At 44.0% G+C, this 24711-nt stretch overlaps 1 protein-coding gene across 4 annotated transcripts in view; it reads right to left on the reverse strand.

The window, feature by feature from the left end:
• Positions 1–24711, reverse strand: part of MORC2 (MORC family CW-type zinc finger 2) — a 248790-nt gene that overhangs the window by 215122 nt on the left and 8957 nt on the right. For all 4 annotated transcript variants that reach the window (XM_033954118.1, XM_033954117.1, XM_033954120.1 and 1 more), the window contains exons 2-3: positions 8986–9039; positions 8182–8216 (exon numbers count right to left, since the gene is read on the reverse strand). In XM_033954118.1, coding sequence (XP_033810009.1) covers positions 8182–8216; positions 8986–9039 — 89 coding nt within the window. The remainder of the gene's footprint in view (positions 1–8181; positions 8217–8985; positions 9040–24711) is intronic.

The raw sequence follows: 24711 nt of genomic DNA on the forward strand, positions 1-24711 counted from the left end.
GAGGGGAGCTTCCCAGTTTTTATAGAAAGTTTCCCGTAAGATGTCGTGGACGGGCAACTTCAGAAATTCTTTGGGAGGTTGCTTAAAGTCTAGGGCATCGAGGAAAGCCTGAGACTTTTTAGAGTCGGACTCCAAGGGAATGGAAAGAGCTGCTGACATCTCCCTAAGGAATTTGGAGAAAGAGGATTGCTCTGGTTTGGAGACGGTGTCGGTCATGGAGGGTTCTTCATCGGTTGATGAAGCGTCCTCCTCGGTACCGTGAGGGGAGTCTTCCCACAAATCTGGGTCCCTAACGTCAGGGTGCGTACGTTTGGACATCGGTGTGGAGGGCTCGGCATGGCAGGTCTTTGAAAGAGATTTGCCTGAGTGCACCGAGGCGGTACCAGGTGAGGAAGACCGCTGTCGTTCCTGGGACCGGACAGGATCGGCAGCATCACGGGTACGTACTGTAGGTGTTTCTGCCAAGAGCACCGGCATGGAAGTATTAATCGGTACCGAGGGGGTCGACACCGATGGGACAGTGTGAGGCTCGGACCGGTCCTGTACCGGAAGGTGCGGTGCCAGCAACGCCGGCAACAGTTGTTGGAGCTGTTGTTGCAGCTGCTCCTGTAACTGTGTTTGGAGTATGGCCGCGATGCGGTCGTCCAGGGGAGGCACCGGTACCGCTTTGTTAGAGCAAGACGCTCTATCTCTATACTCTCTGATAGTTATGCTTTAACTGATCAATGTAATAGTAATGTTAACTTGCTCTCAAAAGCTGAACTTATCTCTTTGACAGTCTCTTTATTTGGTGTAACTGGGTTAGCATTATAGAATTAATAAACCCTTATCACGCTTAGTTTGTGCATTAGAAAAAAAAACATCGATCATACCTCACACAGCACTTAGCTTGTTAAATCAAGAACTCGATAACTCACCAGAATGCTGGAATGCTTTATGGGCATAGCTCCCATCTGGCCAGTGGATCCGGGTTATTCTGCAATATCTCCTCGTTGGATTAGGTCTCTTGATTACCCTCAGTTGTTTTCTGCAATGCCTGCCTTCCTTGTTTAACTTGCTCATAAGTCCATTTTCTGGCCGCTATCGCAAATTATCCCGAGCAGATTTGCCCTACCTCCATAAAGCCCTTAAAATAGTAAAATAAGGGGAAATGTAGGGATGGAGGTCTGATAAGTTCTGATCCAGGGCATCAGAACACAGGCAAGATCAGCACACAGGCAGTTCTGAACCAGGCCAGGTCGGTACACTGATCTAGGCCCTGTGTGCGGATCTAGGCCCTGAGTAAGGCTTTGAGGCCCTGTGTAGAAGTATGAATTCTTTCTCTTTCCCTCTTGTAAAAGCAAGGACAAAGGTTTGCACCTTGAGACAGAATGCTGAGGCATTCCCCCCTACTTTTTGTCACAAGACTCTTGCCACATATTAACCTGACACAGGTTTACCCTTATCTTATCTTGTTTAAGCATTCCTTATATGGGAAACAATCAGACTTTGCCTATGTGCTAGAGAATGACACGGGGAAAAAATCTGTCCCCGTCACTGCACCATCCCCGGCCCACCATCCTCTGCACCGCCCCGTCACCGTCACCGCCGTTCCCTTCTCCGTCCCGTCACCACCACTGCCATCCCATTCACAGCCCCGTCACCGTCCCCACAGCATCCATATAAGCCTCAGTACTGCGAAACACCATGAAGACAGAAGAGAGTTCTGCCACTACTACTACCTCACTGAGAATCTGTTTCAGTGCCTCTGCCCTGTAGTAAAAACCGAACATAAAATAAATCAATTAACTTGTCCTCCCTTTCAATGACGTGTCCCCCATGTTCACCTATAGCTCGAATCAGGTCAATTGTGCACACTAAAAATGCAGGAGAATCTGGAACGTGAGCGCAGGCAGGCAGTGATACAAAAACAGCAGACACCCGACCAACTGCAGTGTTCCGCCATCTCCCTCCCTTCATCTCACCTTAGATGTAGAGTATACCGGCTTTCTTTTTCGCCCAGCCGCATGTGCTCATTTGTTCAATATTCTCCTCTGACGCAACCGGAAACAGGAAGTTGCAAGAGAGAAGATTGATCAACGTGAGCGCGGCTTGGCAAAAAAGAAAGCCGGCATACTCTACATCAGTGGTTTTCAACCTTTTTACATCTGTGGACTGGCAGAAATAAAAGAATTATTTTGTGGACCGGCAAACTACTAGGACTAAAATTTTAAAACCCTGTTTCCGCCCCATCTCCGCAAGCTCAGTCACCTCAGTAACTATAGAAAAATAGACAAATATAGTAGAAAATATAGACAGCAGATATAAATTCTCAAAACTGACACATTTTGATCACTAAATTGAAAATAAAATCATTTTTCCTACCTTTGCTGTCTGATTGATTTCATGAGTCTCTGGTTGCGTTTCCTTCTGTCTGTGTATCCTTTCTTTCATTTCTTTCTTTCTGCACTCAAGCCCAAGAATTGTCCCTTTCTATTCCCTCCCTCTTTCCTTCCTATGTCCTTAGTGCACCCGGTGCCTCCTTCCCATGTCTTTAGTGCCCCCCAGTGCCTCCTTCCCATGTCCTTAGTGCCCCTTCCTGTCTTTAGTGCCCCCAGTGCCTCCTTCCCATGTCCTTAGTGCCCCTTCCTGTCTTTAGTGCCCCCAGTGCCTCCTTCCTATGTCCCTCTCACTGCCTTTCACACTTTGTCCCACCCCCACCCCCGAAGCCTGCCTGCCTGTGCCTGTCTACCTTTCTCCCTCCCTAGCCAAAGCCAGCCTGCTGCCTCCCTGCCGCTCAAAAAAAAAAAGCCTCCGTCCTTTTCCCCTTCTCTTACCGCCATGCTGCAGCTGCTAAAGCTGGAAGTCTTCTTTCCGACTCAATTCTAAAGTCGGAGAGGACGTTCTGGGCCAGCCAGGCAGCGATTGGCTGGCCTAAAACGTCCTCTCTGACGTCGGATAGACTTCCTGTCGGCTTTATTAGCTGCAGCATGGCGGAAGGAGCAGGAGAAAAGGAGAGGCTTTTTTTTTTTTTCTTCGCGCGGACCGGCAGAAATTCAACCGGCGGTGCTCTTCCAATTCAAAGGTGAGGTGGAGGGAGGGAGATGGCGGGGACCGCGCGATCTTGATTGCCTCACTGCGGGGACAAGTCCATTCACCGCTCCACGGGGCGGTGAATGGCCTTGTCCCCGTCCCGCAGAGGCCACTATTTTTTCTTCCCCGTTTTGGCGGTTTACCCGCGGCTAAACGTGGCTAGCTGCGAGTAACTGCCACCGTGTCATTCTCTACTATGTGCCAAAGCAGGCCCTGAGTTTAAGGCTAATCAAGAGAGCTTAAGAAGCATGCATTATAACCTTTGGACTGTCACATGCTATAGTAAGATTTGAGACTTTACAGAAATGTACACATTGGGAATCACTTTATTGTAACTTATGTATTCATGTCACGTGAGATAGTAGCTTTGAGAAGCACATGAAATAGATAAACAATAAGTTACCTTGGTCTAATCCTCACTGTAAATGCATTATGAAATTATAACCTTGTAGAGCATTAGCTAAGTAATTAATGGAGCTATGATTTTCAATAAAGGGGGAGAGACCATTCATTTAGAGCGCCTCCTTCCCGACTCTAAGACTGCGTGTTTCCTATGTGGCATTCCTACACACAAATACTATTTTTGCATCCTGAAATTTCACTTCTCTCTTTTCTTTACCCAGACAAAATATTTCTGCCACTTGCTGAAACCTAAGCACACTGAATATTAAAGGTCTAATTCCTCTATATCCATTAGGTCTTTTACCCGGAATTCTGTGTGAATTTCAAGAGGGTACCTCGCAGATTAAAGGGAGCGGCTTAGGAATTAGGTCCTGTAAAAAAGTCACAGCATCTTTCCCTTCCACTGATTCTGGAAGACCAAGAATTCTTATGTTATTTCTTCTGGACCTATTCTCCTGGTCCTCCAAACATTTTTCAATTTCCTTTAAAAGTTTTTGATATTTTCCACATTGTTTTTTCCCCTCTTCTAAAACGACCACTCTGTTTTCCAGCTGCTCTACTCTGCCATTTGCAATCTCCATTTGTTTTGTCAAAAAATTAACTTCCTCCCTGAGTGCTGCCAGCTGAGCAAAGTTATCTGTAAGGATTTTTTTTAATAGCCCTTAATTCCTCCACAATGTCTGTTGAAGCAGTAGAATCTTCAGGTTGAGCAACTGCAGCAGAATTAACTGAATCCAGTTTTAACCGCTTTCCTTTTTTTTCTCCAGAAGCAAATGAAGCTTCTAGCTTTGTTTGGTGCTTGCCATCTTCCGATGGTGAAATATAATTGTTTCGCCAAAAATTAATCAACTTTGAGCTAAAAATTATTCATATAACTGCCTGGAAAACTGGAGCTTAACAGTCAGCCATCCATTTGCCAGCGCTTCCAAGCCACGCCCCCGAAAAACATTAAATCTTAACACCACAGAAACTCTCATTTTCTTTTGGAAGAATTTTTTAAAATACTAATGTTTTATCACTCTAGATCAGACATGTCAAACTCTGGCCCGCAGGGTAGTAAAATTTGGCCCGTCAAACAATTCCTGCCATCGCTGAGATTTGGCCTTCCGTTCCTTCCCTCCCTCAAGTGCAGCGCAGTTCCACCAAAGTTAAAAGGAGCCGCGTTGAAATTGGAGACCAGCCACCGCCGTAGCACATTTCCTCTACCACGGTCCCGTACGTCACAGGAGGGGCGGGAACGTGGCAGAAGGAATGTGCTACAGCGGCGGCATGGCTCCAATTTCGACGCAGCTCCATTTAACATTGGCAGGCAGAGGGGAGGGTTACCGTCAGTGCTCCCTCTAAGCGGGCGGGTGTTGTGAGCAAACCTTTTTTCGCTGTGAGCTAGGCGCCAGCAAGTTATGAGCCAACTCGCCCGATTCTCCTCTCGCCGCCCTGCCATCTGCCGTACGCCGTGCGCTGTGACGAGAAACTTGTGCGCTGCGATGTATATTTTGTGCGCCAGCACACGCCAGCGCAGCTTAGCGGGAACACTGGTTACCGTCTATCTCTTTATGTCAACTCGGTTGATTGGTATGTAGTTTTGATTTCCCTAAGAAATGCAAAATCCTATTTCAAAGTACCGTATTTTTTGCTCCGTAAGAAGCACTTTCTCAACCCCCAAAAAGGGGGTGGAAATGTAAGTGCGTCTTATGAAGCGAAGATACAAATTTAAGCCTGCTGCATATTTTAAAAACCCCCCCCCGCTGCTGCATATTTTAAACCCACCGCATATTTTTAAGCCACCACCCCCGCCACCGCTACATATTTTCAACCCCCCTGCCACATTTTTTTTTTTATAAACCCCACCACTGCTGCAACTTTAATCCCACCCGCTCGCTGTCATTGTACCTGGTGGTCTAGCGAATTTCCCGGTCAGAAGCGCAGAGATCAAGAGTGCTCCTGCCTGGGCCCGTGCTGATCTCCAAATGGCTGTGTCAGCTCTTGCGGGACTTTAATAAGGAATTTTGGTAAGAGGCTAATAGTTTCCTGGATGGGGTGGTCAGAACAGTGGTAGCCCAAGGCTGTATTTAGGCCAAGACATGATGTGCAGTTATTTGATCTTTTTTTCCTGTTGTATGGGGGCAGCACTGCACAGGTGATGGTTTAGGTTACAAAATATTCAATATGATTCTTTGCCAGGACTTCCATACATTTTTTAAAGGCATCATAGATGAGGTTGCTAGTTTGTGATACTGTTCTCGTGTTGAAGATGATTGATCTGCAAGAGTTCCTGATTTAGTGTGGTTGAGCTCATCGATGTTACTTTTTCTAGTACTCAGCTTTTTCGTGTTTAATTACAATATTGGAAAGTGTCAAGAGACAGCCATAGCTGCTGAACCAGAAAAGAGGAATATAAGTCGCAGAAGGGCATAAAAGGATCTATGAAATGGCTTATTTTGTTTATTTAAAAAACAAGAAAAAACTGCAAATCAAAATGTACAAGATGCAGGCTATGTTTATTTGTACCAAATATTAATGCAGTTATTGATATCACCTTACTACAAACCAAGGAACCCAACACGGTCCGTGTTTCGGAGAACACACCTTCTTCAGTGGTCCATGGTTGTTAAGGTTTAAGATAAACCGCAATGAGAATGGTGTAAAACAAAAGCCTGTATGAGGGAAGCCAAGATTCAAATTCTTCTATACCTACTCAGGCATGTTTTAGGATAGATTTGATTTAAAGCAAATCAATTTTAAATCACTAGTCAGACTAGATTTAAATCATGGTTTTCTACAGACTCATTCTTGCTAGTATAATCTTAATATTTACAACCAGATGTCATCAGAATAGGCCAGTTGATATACTGCTCTAAACAGTCCACTACAGAGTTTCATCTAACATCTTGTGGGAGCTTTAGCTTGGTTGCACACATTCTTTTTAGAGCTGCTGCAAAATGATTGTTGCAGAAGTATTTAGCAATGTCAATATTAGTCTTCTCTTCATACTCTTCTAAACTTATTCTCATCTTGGATACATTTGCAGCATTGTCTGTGATTAAACTGCATACTAGACATTTGAAATTTTTTTCACTTTCTATTATAGTTTTTGTTGCTACTTCCTGTAAGTCTGCTGTATATCAGTTTTCTGCAAGAAAGACATTCCCTTCTTCTTTTATACAAGAGCATACAACAGGATCATTGTGGCCATTATTCCACCCATCAATACCTACTAAAAAGTTTAGCCCCCCCCCCCCCTTTTATCAAGCCATGTTAAGAGGTTTTTTTTTATATTTGGCCACTGCAGTAAAAGCTCCAACGCTCATAAAATTCCTATGAGCATTGGAGCTTTTAGTTAGGGCTCTGAAAGACACTAATATTATAGTTGAATACTAGAAATCCTTCACACACAGTAAAGTATAAACAATAGAATTCGCAGAGTACATATTTTTCCTTCATAGGAAATACTTTTTTAAAGAAAGGGTGGTAGATGTGTGGAACAGTCTCCTGGTAGAGGTGGTGGAAACAGAGACTGTCTGATTTCAAGAAAGCCTGGGATAGTCACGTAGTTATCTTAGAGATAACTGGTTACTGCCATTGGGCAGACTGGATGGCCATTATCTGCCATCATGTTTGTATGTTTCTATTCCTGCAAAGAAGTTTTTCAGCTGCTCCAGAAGCCAGGTGAGCACCACTTCCTTTAAATCATCATGCTTTGTCTTTTGCTCTCCAGGTCATAGTGATTTAATTATGTCTCATCACCGGTAACAATTTTCTCCAGAATGCACAGATGATCTTCATTCCATCTCTGGAATTGAGTCACGACCTCCACACGCTATTGCTTGTGCAGATCAGTAAACTCTTTGGGAATCCATCAAGCACAAACTTTCCTGTATCATGCATTATGGCAAATTTGCAGCCAACTGAGACATCGTTATCCATCAGTCTTCTCTAATCAAGACATCCACCCTGTCAATGTGCTCTTGTGTGCGCGATTATCTTCATCGGTTACAACTGTTCTTCCTGCTTTAAACCTTTTATGGATTCATGGTGCTGTCCATCCTGAGTCAATATCAGACAGTGAATTTACACAGGTTTCACTCCTTTAGAAAGCACACTATTGCACATTGTTCTTTGATGGTGCAATCTTGCAATGGAATGTCCATGTTTCTGACCTTGTGGCTGCCACATGACTAAAGGCTGAGCGCTGCACTGTGTGTGTACAAACTATCCAACAAGCATCGTACAAGTACATATGTTGCATTTTGCTAGCTCTCTTCCGGTTATCGTGCAATTTAACAATTACCTTTAATTTCCGATTCACCCTCATACATAAGTATGTACAATTCAAACACCTTACCAACGTTTGAGCATGGAGGCACTTTTTCAAACCGTCCACAAACTGGCAAAATATAAAAATCCTTAAAACAAATTATGTGCCAAAATGTTCTCCTGCACCTGTGTGTGTAGCTGGTAGAGTGGGGTAAAATTGTGCAGTGTGTGCATGGTCCTCTCTTGACCTAAAGATACCCTTAAGGATGCCTCTTTCCTGTTGCTGAAAGTATACATACTATGATACCGATACATACTTTGGCTGCATCTGAGCCAAACCTCCCTACTCCAAGTACCTGACTATATTGTCTAACTCAATGTATAACATACACATTTTTTAAAAATGTCCCTACAGAGAGCATTGATGTCCTGATAAAAAGTTGATACATTTACCTGTGTAAATATCAATTCGTGTAGCTTCAGCATCTCTACAAAACAAGAAAGTGAGAATTATGCTTAATGCATGATTTTATTGTATTTTTCAAATTTATTGAAAATGTTGCTGAACCGATGACAATTTTTTGTAGCGGCAAAATAACAGCTACAAATAATAAAACCATTATCCCCCTTCAGATTTGAGCTGATCATTTGAGCTGTAAGTCCAAAAGCTATCGAGATAAGTATACATTCCAGTACTGTAGATAATTCTGTCCCTAGAGGGCTTGTGATCTAAGGGCCTCTTTTAAAAAGCCGCGCTAGCGGCTGCCCTGCGCTAAGGGCCCCGAGGCCCATAGAGATTTAAAGGGCTTTGGGGCTGTTGCCGTGTGGCAGCTGCTAGCACGGCTTTGTAAGAGGCAGTAAATCTATACCTGATGCAATAGAGGATTAAGTGACATGCCCAAGGTCACAAGGAGCTGTAGTAGGATTTAAAACAGGTTCTCCACCCACTGCTCTAACCATTAGGCTCCTCCTCCACTTTAGTATAGTTTTTAACTACAGACTGTCAAGATGGATTCCATCAGCCCCAACCACTTTTTCACCAGCTGAACACTAAAAATAAAAAGATATGCAATGAACTATGGTCTAACCTGAAAACAGTATCTTCTACCTCAGAAAATATCTACAAGATTACCTTACAATATTTTCCCCCCTATATCTAACAGATTGACCGCTGGATACACTCTGACATGACCAATCTGGGCTCTGAATAATAAGACAAGCACTATTCCTACATCAAAACATAATTTGGACAAATACCTTGCATTATCTACCAGCTCAGCAAGGGCTCCAAACAAGAATTCATGAGTAGTGCTGGAATTAAGGGGAAAAAAAAGTTACCAAAATTGCAATATAAAACCATCTACACTACAGCTTCAAAAAAAAAACCTCATCCCATAAACGTACTGTAAAAGAATAAAATAATCAGTTAAATTTAAGGTAAAATAGCCTAGGGAAAGTACTATTTAACAGAGAGAAACATTGTTACATGATTATACTGTATATCAGAATGAGTCTGAAATCACATCAATACTCTTATCCAGATAGCACAAAAGCGTCCTCAGAGAATAGGAGTAGAGCCAAACCTCTACAAACTATCATATGCACATTAAAACTACTGAAAAAACACAATCAGAGACAATTATTCAGCGGGAAGGACATCAAAGTTGTTTAAATTAATCAGATCACTGGATCTCTTATAACAGTTAGGGTATTTCAGATCCCAATCCTGTGATTCAATCATGTGTCCTACCCGCCCCCAAACTACCTAAATCTAATTTTAATTAAAAAAACAAAAAGCAAAATTTTGCAGTGTTAAACGGTTTGATAATGGCAACAGCTGTGCAAATTTCTCCCGAAGCAAATTGAGTTGATTGAAACATTTTAGTGACAGCATATTGAGCATCAAGAGTAATAGAAGCTTGCCAGCACTGGAGTCTAAACAAGATTAACAAGATAAGTGTTGCCTATTTGATAATTTAAGATGATGGAACAATATTTGTGAAAGACAATTCAAGCCAATGGGACATATACGCATTATGAAGAATTTAATTTTGATTAAAATTAGATTTAGGTAGGTGGGGGTAGGATACAGGATTATAAGCAGAATCACAGGCCTGAGCGTGGCTGCGAAAAGGGTGAACAGAATGCTAGGAATGATAAAGAAGGGGATCACGAACAGATCGGAGAAGATTATCATGCTGCTGTCCCTACCGGGCCATGGTGCGCCCTCATCTGGAGTACTGCGTACAGCACTGGTCGCCGTACATGAAGAAGGACACAGTACTACTTGAAAGGGTCCATAGAAGAGTAACTAAGATGGTTAAGGGGTTGGAGGAGCTGCCGTACAGCGAAAGATTAGAGAAACTGGGCCTCTTCTCCCTCAAACAGAGGAGATTGAGAGGAGACATGATCGAAACATTCAAGGTACTGAAGGAGATAGACTTAGTAGATAAAGACAGGTTGTTCACCCTCTCCAAGGTAGGGAGAACGAGAGGGCACTCTCTAATGTTGAAAGGGGATAGATTCCGTACAAACGTAAGGAAGTTCTTCTTCACCCAGAGAGTGGTAGAAAACTGAACGCTCTTCCGGAGTCTGTCATAGGGGAAAACACCCTCCAGGGATTCAAGACAAAGTTAGACAAGTTTCTGCTAAACAAGAGCGTACGCAGGTAGGGCTAGACTGAGTTAGGGCGCCGGTCTTTGACCAGAGGGGTGCTGCGTGAGTGGACTGCTGGGCATGATGGACCACTATTCTGACCCAGCAGCGGCAATTCTTATGTTCTTATGACTGGGATCTGAAATAACTGTGTTATAAGAGATCCAGTGATCTGGTTCATTTATACAACTATGATGTCCTTCCCGCCAAAGAACCATCTCAGATTGTGTTTTTTCAATAGTTTAACATGCATACGATAGTTTGTAGAGTTTGCCTCTACCCCCTATTCTTTGTGGTTACATGATTATATTTCATACACACTTCTTTTTAGTCAGTCATTCCTAGGATTGTGCAATTCTGTCATCCTCTTCAGAATGAAATGAGAAATTAGGAAACCACTATTTCAGGACTTGTGGGAATAGATATGTCTATCGACCAGCAAGTGGAAAGGGAGAGAGATACGAATACAATCAAGCGTCACAGAAATGCAAATACCAGGTATCTTCAAGGGCTTCTTGTACAGTGAATGCACTCAATCATGTTCAGGCTCCTGGAATAATGGGAAGGGATAATGGAAAGAAAATTAATCAGGGAAGTCCTAATTTCTCCTTCAATTATGTCCCCTCCCATTATTCCAGGACTTGTGGGATGTTCCAAAGCAGATCCTAAAGAGAGTGGGGGGGCCATAATCCTACTGCATACAGAACCAAACCTCTAAAGACAGCATCCAAACATGCCACCTATAGTGCTTAGCAAAGGTGAGCAACATAGACCATGTTGCTGCCCTGCAAATGTCTGCTTGAGGTCAGAGAATGTGCCGCCCATGATATCGCTATATGGCTCACAGAAAGCACAGTTAATTACCGTAACAAGGTGTTATCCAGAGACAGCAGGCAGATATTCTCACATGTGAATGTGGGTGACGTCATCCACGGAACCCCGGTATGGACAGCTGCTAAAGCGCTATTGCACTTTAAGAACTAAGTTTGCGACTGACCGCACCGCACATGCGTGAGTGCCTTCCCGTCCGATGTAGGGGCACGCGCTCCTCAGTTCAGCTAGCCAGCTAAGAAGCTAACCAAGGGAGGTGGGTGGGTTGTGAGAATATCTGCCTGCTGCCCCTGGATATCACCTGTTACGGTAAGTAACTGTACTTTATCCCAGGACAAGCAGGCAGCATATTCTCACATGTGGGTGACCTCCAAGCTAACCAAAAAAGGGATGGTGGGAGTGTTGGCCTTTAAGAAAATTAATTTTGTAATACTGCTTGTCCAAAATGGCCACCCTGTCTGGAATAGGATTCCAGACAATAATGAGAGGTGAAAGTATGAACCAAGGACCAAGTGGCAGTTTTGCAGATTTCATCAATAGGAGTAGAGCAGAGAAAAGCTACTGAAGCTGCCATAGCTCGAACTTTGTGGGCTGTGACACGACCCTCCAGTTGCAGCCCAGCCTGAGCATAGCAAAAGGAGATGCAAGTAGCTAACAAGTTGGAAATTTTTCTTTTAGAAACAGACTGCCCCAACTTGTTAGGATCAGTTGAGGAGGCAATTTGTATGATTTAGTTCTTTTCAAATAGTAGGCCAAGGCACATTTACAGTCCAAACGTTTACAGTGAAGAGCTGCTTCTCCAGAATGGGAATGAGGCTTGGGAAAAAACACTGAAAGTACAATGGATTGATTGAGATGGAATTCCGTGACCACTTTTGGTAAGAATTTTGGATGACTGCGAAGAACCACCTTATCATGATGAAATACAGTGAATGGTGGATCCGCTACCAAAGCTTGAAGTTCACTGACCCTATGAGCGGAAGTCAGAGAAATGAGAAAACTACTTTCCAAGTAAGGTATTTAAGATGAGCTGAAGACAATGGTTCAACTGGAGGTTTTATCAGCTTAGCAAGTACAACACTAAGATTCCAAATCATTGGAAGTGGTCTGACACTGAATAGTCCTTTCATAAATCTGGAAACCACAGGGTGAGCAGTGAGAGGTTTTCCATCCAATGGTTGATGAAAACACTGAAAGTACAATGGATTGATTGAGATGGAATTCCGTGACCACTTTTGGTAAGAATTTTGGATGACTGCGAAGAACCACCTTATCATGATGAAATACAGTGAATGGTGGATCCGCTACCAAAGCTTGAAGTTCACTGACCCTATGAGCGGAAGTCAGAGAAATGAGAAAACTACTTTCCAAGTAAGGTATTTAAGATGAGCTGAAGACAATGGTTCAACTGGAGGTTTTATCAGCTTAGCAAGTACAACACTAAGATTCCAAATCATTGGAAGTGGTCTGACACTGAATAGTCCTTTCATAAATCTGGAAACCACAGGGTGAGCAGTGAGAGGTTTTCCATCCAATGGTTGATGAAAAGCAGCAATTGCACTAAGATGTACTCGAATGGAAGTGGATTTGAGGCCAGACTGAGATAAATGGAGAAGATATCTAGAACTGAATAACATTGTCTTGTGGCTGGTTTTCTGGAAGCATCCAAGATGTCTCTTGACAAATTGATAGATTGAGAAAACTGAAGGTCAGGTGAAGCTAGCCCGACAGATATCAAGCTATCAGGTGCAAAGATTGCAGGTTGGGATGAAGAAGAGAATCATGACTCTGTGTAAGAAGAGATGGAAAAATTGGTAGACGTGGCTCCCTGATGCTGAGTTGAAGTAGAAGGGAGAACCAAGGTTGTCTGGGCCTTCAAAGAGCTATCAGAATAATGGTTGCAGATTCCTGTTTGAATTCGACAAGATTTTGAGAGTAAGTGGAAATGGATGGAACGTATAAAGGAACTTGTTTGTCCAGTCCAGGAGAAAAGCATCTGATTCCAGGCGATAAGAAACATACAATCTGGAACAGAACTGGGACAGCTTGTTGTTGTGATGAGAGGCAAAAATGTCTACCTGAACAAAAATTGGATGGGGAGCTACTGAGTTCAGCATCCATTCGTGAAGTTGAAGAATGGGCTGCGACATGGCAAATGAGGTTTAACATGGATAAGTGTAAGGTGATGCATGTCGGTAAGAAAAGCACAGTTACTTACCATAACAGGTGTTATCCAGGGACAGCAGGCAGCTATTCTCACATGTGGGTGACGCCATCCACGGAGCCCGGATGCAGACAGCCTCGCAAGAAGACTTGCTTGAAGAAACTCAGAAGTTTCAAGTCTGCCGCACCGCACATGCGCGAGTGCCTTCCCGCCCAGCACAGGGCATGTCTCCTCAGTTCAGCCAACCAGGGGAGGTGGGTGGGTTGTGAGAATAGCTGCCTGCTGTCCCTGGATAACACCTGTTACGAATGGGATGGTGGGAGTGTTGGCAATTCAGGAGAATAAATTTTGTAATACTGCCTGGTCAAAATGGCCATCCCGTCTAGAGAAAACATCCAGACAATAATGAGGTGAAAGTATGAATCGAGGACCAGGTGGCAGCTTTGCAAATTTCCTCAATAGGAGTGGATCTGAGGAAAGCTACAGAAGCCACCATGGCTCTGACTTTGTGGGCTGCGACTCGACTCTGTAGATGCAGTCCAGCCTGAGCATAGCAGAAAGAGATACAAGCAGCCATCCAGTTGCAGATTGTTCGCTTAGAAATTGGATGTCCCAACTTGTTTGGATAGAAGGAGACAAAAAGTTAGAAGCAGATCTGTGTGGTTTGGTGAGTTCTAAGTAGAAGGTCAAAGCACGTTTACAGTCCAGGGTATGAAGAGCTGATTCTCCAGGATGAGAATGAGGTCTTGGAAAAAACACTGGAAGTACAATGGACTGGTTAAGATGAAATTCTGAAACCACTTTAGGTAAGAATTTAGGATGAGTACAAAGGACCACCTTGTCATGATGGAAAACTGTGAAAGGTGGATCAGCAACTAAAGCTTGCAGCTCACCAACTCTTCGAGCGGATGTGAGGGCAATGAGAAAGGGAGGCTTCATCAATTGAGCAAGAACATTGAGATCCCAAACCACTGAGAGGTTTGACATTGAAAAGTCCTTTCATAAATCTGGAAACCACAGGATGAGCAGAAAGGGTTTTTTCTTCAATAGGCTGATGGAAAGCAGCAATTGCACTGAGATGGACTAGAATGGATGTAGACTTGAGGCCAGAGGTTGATAAGTGCAGAAGATTATCCAAAACGGAAGACAAGGAGGAATCTCGAGGCTCCTTGTTATGAGAGATAACACCAAGTAGAAAATCTAGACCATTTGTGGTGGTAGCATTGCCTCGTGGCAGGCTTTCTTGAAGACTCTAAAATGTCCCAAACAGGTTGAGAAAATTGAAGAGGAGTTATTTTGAGAGGTACCAAACTGTCAAGTGTAGAGCTGCAGGTTGGGATGAAGAAGAGATCCTTGACTCTGTGTAAGCAGAGATGGAAAAACTGGTAGAAGGTATGGCTCCCTACTGCTGAGCTGAAGTAGAAGGGAGAACCATGGTTGCCTGGGCCACCGAGGAGCTATTAGAATCATAATGGCATGATTGTTCTTGAGCTTGACAAGTCTCAAGAATGAGAGGGAATGGAGGGAACGCATACAGGAACAGATTCATCCATTCCAGAAGGAAAGCATCTGCCTCGAGGCGATGAGGAGAGTATATCCTGGAGCAGAACTGAGGCAGTTTGTGGTTGTAAGGAGATGCAAAGAGATCTATTTGAGGAGTTCCCCACTGAGAAAAAATGTGATGAAGAGGCAAGGAATTGAGTGTCCATTCGTGAAGTTACAGAAGACGACTCAATTTGTCCGCCAGGAAGTTTTTCTCTCCTTGAAGGTAGACAGCTTTCAGGAAGGTGTTGCGATGGATTGCCCAGTCTCACACCCTTTGAGCTTCCTGACAAAGAGGGGGAAATCCTGTTCCTCCCTGCTTGTTACCGCAAGGATGTACTGAGGCTTGAGTCAGTCCAGCGAATGGCCACCCGGGTGGTCTCGGGACTCAAGGATCTCCCGTACGAGGAACGGCTGGATAAATTACGGCTATACTCACTCGAGGAACGCAGAGAGAGGGGAGATATGATCGAGACGTTCAAATACCTCACAGGCCGTATCGAGGTAGAAGAAGATATCTTCTTTTTCAAAGGTCCGACGGCGACAAGAGGACATCCATGGAAAATCAGGGGCGGGAAATTGCACGGCGACATCAGGAAATACTTTTTCACTGAAAGAGTGGTTGATCGCTGGAATAGACTTCCACTTCAGGTGATCGAGGCAAGCAGCGTGCCTGATTTTAAGAAGAAATGGGATCGTCACGTGGGATCTCTGCACAGAGATAAATAGGGGAGGGTCATTGGGGTGGGCAGACTAGATGGGCCGCGGCCCTTATCTGCCGTCTTTTTCTATGTTTCTATGTTACATGGCAACTTGATTGTCCGTCTGAATAAGGTCGTGAAGAAGATGCTGAAAAGCTTCGAGAGCACTGAAGATCGCTCCGAGTTCCAACAGATTGATGCAACACTGACGATCCGTGCTGGACCAATGGCCTTGAGTACGGAGACTGTGAAGATGAGCCTCCCAAGCGTAGGTCGAGGAATCTGTCGTGAGGACCTTCTGATGAGGGGGTGTCTGAAAGAGTAAACCTTTGGAGAGATTGGAAGAGCGCATCCACCATTGGAGAGACTGTCTCAACGAAGGAGTGACTGTAATGTGTTGAAAGAGTGGGTCGCAAGCCTGCACCCACTGAGATGTCAGGGTCCACTGAGGAATTCTGAGGTAAAGTCTGGCAAAAGGAGTCACATGAACGGTTGAGGCTATGTGACCGAGTAGTACCATCATGTGTTATGCTGAGAGTAAAGAAAGGGAAGACACTTTGCGGCAAAGCTGAAGAGCAGCATCCAGACGCTGCTGAAGAAGGAATGCTCTGATTTGGACAGTGTCCAGAACAGCTCCGATGAACTGTAGGTTTTGAGAGGGGTGAAGGTGGGATTTGGGAAAGTTGATTTTGAATCCCAAGTTTTGTAGGAACCACGTAGTCCTTTAGGTCGCTACAATAACCCCCCGAGATGTTAAATCTTTGATGATCCAGTCGTCCAGGTAGGGGAACACCTGAAGACTATGGTTTCACAGCGCTGTTGCCACCATCACTAGGCATCTGATGAACACTCGTGGAGATGATGCCAGGCTGAAGGGTAGCACTCTGTACTGAAAATGCCGATTCCCCACCTGAAATCTGAGGTACTGACAGGAGACTGGATGAATGGGGATGCGAGTGTAAGCCTCCTTGAGATCTATAATGGGATGCCAGGAACAGCATGTGATATTTTTCTTTGACCAAAAATTTGTTGAGAGCCCTGAGATGCAGAATGGGCCACAGATTGCCTGTCTTCTTCGGAACTAGGAAGTAACAGGAGTAAATCCCCCCACTCTGCTGTTCTAAGGGAACTTCCTCGATGGCACGGAGATGAAACAGAGCTTGAGCTTCCTGAAGAAGGGCGGTCTGGGTTGGATTGGAAGGATACTCTCTTGGAGGAAGCTCTGGTGGAATCTGTGTGAAATTGAAGAGAGTATCCTTCCCTGATTATTGACAGCACCCAGAGGTCTGATGTAATGGTTTCCCATCTATGGTAAAAATGAAGGAGACTACCTCTGATGGGAAGAGGAAAGGACAGAGGCAGAACGATGGAGGTTATGCTCTGTATGAGAGTCAAAAAGGCTGAGAAGCTTTTGGTGCAGAAGGTTGAGGTTTCTGTTGCTTCTACTGTTGTTTCTTGGGAGGTGCTCGAGTGTAAGGAGCTGCCCTCAGAGGATAACGCCTGATAGGATGGAAGAGGTCGAGAAGGTTTGGAAGGAGCTGGCTTAGGCTTTGGTATGATGATGGAAGCAAAAGATTTCTCATGTTCAGACAACATCTTGGTGGTGGCCTCTATCAATTCATCAGAGGTCATTACCTTCATAAGGAATATTGGCCAGACGATCCTGAATATTGGGATCCATATCAATCGCTACTGAGAAAGCAGGGACCCTCAAGGAAAGTTCAAAGGCATCATAAGATGACTGAAGAAGGTGTAACCTGAGTTGTGCTAAAGTAGCAATGACTTGCTGGAACTCTAAAAGCTTGTGTTGACCAAGGTCTTTAGAAAAGCTAGGGAGTATATCAATAAAATACTTGAAATAAGTAGTAAAAATAAAATTATAATTTAAGACCTGGGAAGCCATCATTGAATTTTGATAAAGACAACGGCCAATCAGTTGAGATCTTTGATGATCGTTCAAGCCTCTTTGGAGTGGAGACAGGCTGGTGCCCTTGACCTGGGCCCAGGTCGCCGCTTCTGTCAGATTTGGGAATGATTTTGGATGGACCTTACACCCCAGGCCCGTGGACGATTACTGAACTTGTGAAGGGGATCACATGCCACTTGTCAGCATGTGGGATGTTGACACTACTGTTGTTGGTGGGATGGTCCTGCCCTCTCTGCCAGGAGGTACAGTAGCATAGTCCCTGGAAGGATGACTTCTCTTTAAAGAAGATTCCACAAGAAGGGACTGATGAGATAGTTAGGAGTTCTCAAAGCACTTGCAATGTACAGTTCTATACCTCGATTCCAACTTGCCTGGAACAGCAGGAATGGCATAAGGAGTCTCCAGGTTTCGTTTGAAAGTCTGAGAAAAAAGCCTGTTAAAGAGGAAGTTTGAGACTCCGCAGGCACTCATTTCCTCTAAATACTCAGAATACTTAGAACCAGAGTCCAATTTAAGATCCAGGTCCTCAGCCATTTGACGGAGGAAGGAGAAAAAGGACAATTGATCCGCAAGAGGATGGCCTCGAGTGGAAAATGAAGGCGAGGCCTCTCTGGAGTATTGATATCCCAGCAAACAAACAGACTGGGGCAAGCCACTGGAAGAAGCGGAGCTCTCAGGTTCTGCTATTGGTGTCCTGATCGAGGAGTTGGAGGCCTCAAAGAGCTGGAAGGCCTGGACAAGGAAGGTTTCTATCTGGAGGAGGACCTGCGCCTTGATGAGGTAATGATGAGTTTCCACCTGAACTTGGAGAAACTTCGAGAGGCCGGGTGAATGGGACTGCGAGTGTAAGCCTCCTTGAGATCTAGAGAGCATAACCAATCGTTGCAATCTAGCAGGGGGTACAGTGATGCCAGAGACAGCATCCAAAACATTTCTGTAACAAGAAATTTGTTGAGAGCTCTGAGGTCCAATATCGGCCGAAGACCTCCCGTCTTCTTCGGAACAAGGAAATATCGGAGTAAAACCCTGTATTCTGCTTATCCAAAGAAACCTTCTCGATGGCATTGAGAATGAGCAGAGATTCAACTTCCTGGAGAAGAGGACTGTAGCAGGTTGGAAGGAAACTCTCTTGGAGGATGATCTGGAGAAATGTTGAAGAAATGGAGAATATAGCCTTCTCAAATGATATTGAGAACCCAGAGGTCGGAGGTGATTAACTGCAAACGATGATGGTAATGTTATAGACGACCTCCAATGGGAAGAGGGAGAGATAGAGTTACACTGATTGAAATTATGCTCTCAAGTCATTGGTCGATAAGACTGATTTGATTTGGGAGTAGCAGATGTCTGAGATTTTTTGAGGACACTGCTGTAGCTGTTTTTCCGGTTGCATCCTGGGAGGCGGCAAAGGTTTTGTTGTATAATAGGAAGAAAAGGGCTTGAAAGGTCTAGATGCAGATGACTTAAGACTTAAGTAATGAATTAAAAGACTTTTTCATGTGCTTAGTTTTTGAATTGCGTTCTCAACAGAGTCTCCAAAAAGCTCATCACCCAGACAGGGAATGTTGGCTAATCTATTTTTAAGATTAGCATCCTTATCTGCTATCCTGAGCCATGCCAGCCTCCTCACGGCTACAGACATCGCAGAAACTCTAGATGACTCAAAAGCATCATAGGCAGATTGTACCATATGTTGTCCGAGTTACATGGAAATCTTTGGGCTTAAGAAGTTTGACCATAACACGCCTTTTTTTTCGTGAACTGCACTGATTGTTGGTGGAGGCCTGAGTGAAATTCAACCTTTTGTTACAAGGTTTTGTTCAGACTTACTGCTAAATATCTCACTGATCTCTTTTCACTTACTACTAAAAAAACATATTTCCATCTATAAATGGCTGCAAACTTAAAAGAAGTCACCAACGTCTACTGTCCCATCAGGCAGTTTATGAGTGAGTGTACTAAACATATGTTTATACTCAGACTTCCGATGGGATGGAATATATTTATAGTAGTTAAGCATCTGCTTCACCAAATGCTTAAGATAACAGGTGAAATAAAAGTTATAGTTGATGACTCTGTTACCCAACATAGAATTTTGGTAGAGACATCTACCAAATCTGTCCACTGTTCTACCTTCACGCCCTGGAGGAACTGTGGCATAGACTTTAGAAGGAACAGATTTTTTTTTAAGAGTAGACTCAACCACAAGAGATTGATGGGAAAGTTGAGGCTTATCAAAACCAGGAATCCAGCTTTCTAGGAGCAGCCGAACAGAATAAGGAGACTCCCAATATTTATGGAGTGTTTCTTTCAGGATACCATGTAAAGGAAGCTTGAGAAGTTCCTTAGGAGGATGTTTGTAGTCCATAGTTTCTATAAACTGAATATTTAGAATCCGCTTCCAGCTTAAACAGCTATGTCTTTACTCATTTGTCTGATAAAGCGAGTAAATGAGAGAGGCTCATTAGAAAATGGCTCCCTATGAGAGGTGTTATGAGGAGAATGCTCTGCAGCCGAATCATAAGCTTCTGCAGTAGAAGTTGAGACCTCATGGATGGACACAAGATACAGATCCAAATCCACAGGAATTGAAGGTGAACGGTACATACGCTTGGCTTGGTACTGATCCGATGCAGCAGGTGATGTAGAATGCTTGTATTTGTCTGACCACTTAGGAGAAATATGTCTTGACTTTGAAGAATGCTTGCCAGATTTAAATGCATGCAAGAATGGAGAAGAATGACCTGATTGACTAGAGCGATATCCAGAGGAATATCGCTTCTTGTGCTGACACCCGGGAGAATGGTGCCTTGAAGAACGATGCTTTGGAGGAGACTGGTGCCTTGAAGAATGGTGACTGGAAGCATGGCTCGATGATGATCATCATGCCGAGGTGCTGATAGGGCAGTGGTGGCAACACTCAGGCTGGGCAGGAGCTGACATGGGGTAACCAGTTGAAAAATATCTCAAAACTCCAATTGAAAGAGAGCATCAAGCTCCGACATCTGTGACTTGGATGCCAGTATCAATGGTGCCGCGGCTCACTCTGGAGAGGATGACGATACACTCCTCGAAGTTAAAACGAGCTGCATTAATGGTCTCTGCTTGGTCGGTACGTGTAGACTCGATACCCAGGGCAGGATTAATTCGTCGAGGGCCCCTAGGCACACAAGTACACTGGGCCCCCTACCCCGTCCCACCCCACCATGCGCCCAGGCGGAAACAAGAAGCTGCGTCAGAGGGAAGCTTTGGGCAAGCAGCACCGCTTGCACAATTACAGTTCCCGTTGCCTTTCTTACACGCGTTGCTTGCTTGTCTTACTTTCCGTCAATGGGGTGGGGCCCGTGTTGCCGATCGATGCTGGAGGGGCCCATCGCTGTTTGGAAAAAACGTTGATGCCTTCATCGGGCCCCCCTGACCATTTCAGACCCTAGGCACGTGCCTACTTGGCCTATTGGTTAATCCTGCCCTGTTGATACCTTAGTGGCCTGAGACACCGTCTGGGAAGCTGGTGATTTCTTAGCTGGCTTACCCAACGGAGCTATAGCCTGTGGCACCAGCATGGAAGAAGATAAGTCAGGCGATGGTGATGCCTTCGACTTCGATGGCTTGAACGGTGTCAGTGATACCTGTGAACTATCCATGGTACCGAAAAGTAATCTTTGTTGAATAAGGTGGCTTTTAATAGGTCGCTTCTGTAGCGCTGAACCACGCATACAAGACTGGTCTGGGCCAAGGCACTGAATACACCACTTATGTGGGTCTGTTAAAGAAATAGTGCGCTGGCATCTGCCGCACTTTTTAAAGCCAGTCAACGGATGGGACATGGAAGGGAAAACTGCCTCAGCCAAATCAAAAGCCAAGGGCTGAGGCGGTAATGAAGGTCCTGCCATCAGAAAAAAAAAACAGACCGAAAGAAAAAATAAAGGAGATCTTTTTTTTAAGTTTTATTAACAGGAAACAAAAGAAGAAAAAAAGTCAAAACGTGCGAGTGGGAAAGCAAAATAAAACAGAAACCATTTCACACACGACTTTGTAGCTCCACGGAAAACTGAGCACGTGCTTATGTTGGATGGGAAGGCACTCGCGCATGCGCGGTCAGTCGAGGTAAGTTCTTAACGTGCAATAGCCTTTACCCTCATCAACGGCTATTTATCTGCCAGAATATAAGCTGAAATACCTATAAGTTTCCTTTAGCCACCTGGCAATCGTTAGCTTAGATTCCATCAAATCCAACTTATTAAAATGGCACGGTGTATCAGATCTTTGAAATTAATTACTCACCTTGAGATACTGCAGAACTCTATGGACATCAAGAAGTTTAATGAGCACTGCCCCCCCCCAAAGGACGGTAGTTCCACAGATTAACATGGAGCTCTGCACATCATCCCTCAAATGTGCACCACACCCGTGCTTAAGAGCATGAAGGAAGGAACTGTTCTGAGTGAAACCCCTGTCTTCATGAAGCACAGGAAGGGATCTCTACAAGAAAGGGCCTGAAGCTCCAACACTTCATGTGCAGAAGCTATAGCCACCAAAAACCCTGCCTTAAGCGCCAAACCTATGCCATTCTCTGCATCTAGCCCAAGTATCAAGTCACTCTTCTCAAAAGATGATCTATCATCATCCACAATGGGAAAACAAACGACCTTCACTGGGCCAGTCCTAGAGAAAAGTATCTAGGCTCAAGATGCCCTGTTCCCTTCAATGACAAAAACCAAAGCACATTGGCCATTAGATCCAGATGAGGAATACCCCAACGATCCACTATCACCTGGAATGCCTTGCTGGACAATTCTCGCTCCCCTGGGTCAAGCAAATTTCTGCTAAGAAAGTCGACTTCCACTTTCTGGACAATCACAATGTGCACTGCCGACAGAAAGATTGCTCTCTTCCCATTCCCTTCCATGAACACGGCAGCCTCCATCATCAACTCCTTGCTGTGAATCCATCCTTGTTTGTCCATGTACACTAGCCTTTTTATTTTATTTATAGATTTTAACTTTTACAACCCAAGAATCCTCTTGTTACAGAAATTCAGAGGAATAGATAAGCAAGAAATTATGAGATGTACATATTGCATATTAAAAAAGAAAAAAGGGCAAATATAAAGAATAATAAACTTAATGGAAACATAAAAATTCTTAAATTATGCAATATTCTCCAGTAATTAATTATATACTCTTCCTTAGACCACTAAACGGCTCCAAAAAGACAAGATAATAGTAAAGAAAAGGAGATCTCGTGACCATGTAATCAACTTTAGGTAAATGGCATAACATGATTTATCTCGGCATAATCTTGTATAGCAGCTCTTATTTATTTAGTTGACTTAATCATTTTTTGAGAATCCAAAAAACTACGAAGTTGTTCCGGTACAAAGTATACATATTTGTTTTCTGCATATTTTATCACACATTTACAGGGATAACTTAACAAAAAAGTCACTCCCATTTTTATTATTTCTTCCCTCATGCTTAAGAATAATTTCCTTCCCTGTTAAGTAGATTTAGTGACATCAGGGAAAATCCAAATTTTTTCTCCCATAAACAAATTTTGGGAGAGACGAAATAAGTTTTCATTATCATATTTAGGTCTTGTTCAAACACTAATGATACGATCATGGTTCCTCTATATATTGAACTTCCTCCTGAGAGGTTTCAAGAATACCGGTTAAATTATCCAAATCTAATTCCTGAGGGTGGGAATTTTGTATCTTCCTTGGTAGGTAATATATTTTATTTATAGGTGGAATACATTCAGTTGGAATTTTAAAATCTCTATTAGAAATCTTTTAAAAACTTCAGTAGGTGTCCCAACTACTAATTTAGGAAAATTCAAAATTCTTAAATTCAATCTTCTACTGAAGTTTTCCAAGTTTTCAATTTTCCGTTGAAGATAAGTTCTATCTTGAACCATTGTAAAGAATAAAGACTTTAATGAAGAGATCTCTTTATTCACTAGTTCAAACTTTCTATGCATTTCAGATTGAATAATTTGCATTGAAGAAAAGTCATCTAGTTTATTAGCTACCTTAGATATATCTTCAGCTGATTTTGTAGCCGCAACTTCGAGTCTTTGAAGACTCTTCCAAATAGCTCCAAGAGTCACTGCAAAGGGGTCAGAGTTCTCACCAACCCCAGAGAGTGTTGCCTCAGCGTCCTGTCCAGCGCTGTAGCCCCCTCCGTGAAGACGCCGAGCTCATCGATCGCTCGGCTCTCTCACACTGAGCACTGTGCTGCGCCGGGTTCAGGAGTGAACGAGCTGGAGGGGAGAGAGGTTTTGAAACCCAGCGCTCCTATGGCTCTTTCCAACGGGGCGTCAGCGGGCACATTTCCTCCTCCTTCAGTTGCCGGTGAGCTCATCAGGAACCGGTCCATCAGTGATTGTCCGTTGGCTGAGGAGTCCCCTCAGAGTACGCCCTTGCGTTTAGTGTGGGGCATTTGTTTTCACACAAAAAGGAAAACAGTAACAGGAAAATCTGCAAGGTAAGACAGAACTCCAGCTCAGAGTGCTTTATTCTTTCAGAAACTTTTCAATTAACTTTGAGATGCCTGACATCCATGTACACTATCAATGTCCACCAAACTTCCTTTACTGACCAGGTGCCAGGTGAAGCTTTAATGTGCTCCCTCTGAGAGGCTGGCATCCATCATCACCACTTCCCAGTATCAACCTCCACCGCAAACTCTTCCTGGCCGTCCACATCCATAGAAGCCGAATAGCGTAATTCTGGGACACTGGAGGAGACCAATAACTGGAAACTCATGCAGGGATTGCATATGCACCCATACCACCTCCAAAACTGCTATCATGGAGCCTAAAACTTGAATATAGTCCCAGACCAAAGGACCTGCCTGAGGAAGCAGATCTACTGCACCAGTTTCATCTGTCCATGCTCCATGAGGCAGACTCTTTTCCTCTCGGTGTTGAATAGAACTCCAAGACACTCCAGGGAGTGAGATGACTGGAGCCTGATTACCTAACCCAGTGACTGGAGAAGGTGAACAACTTTTGTCCGTCGCTGCCACACTGCCCTGAAAGGACATGTCAACATGTCAAATCAGCCAGCTGTCCAGGTACAGGAGAACCTAGATTCACTGGCACTGAAGAAAAGCTGCCACAACCATGAATTTCAAAAATATTCTCAATGCCATTCTAAA

This window comes from Geotrypetes seraphini, chromosome 8 (genome assembly GCF_902459505.1).
Source record: "Geotrypetes seraphini chromosome 8, aGeoSer1.1, whole genome shotgun sequence".
Lineage (NCBI taxonomy): Eukaryota > Metazoa > Chordata > Amphibia > Gymnophiona > Dermophiidae > Geotrypetes > Geotrypetes seraphini.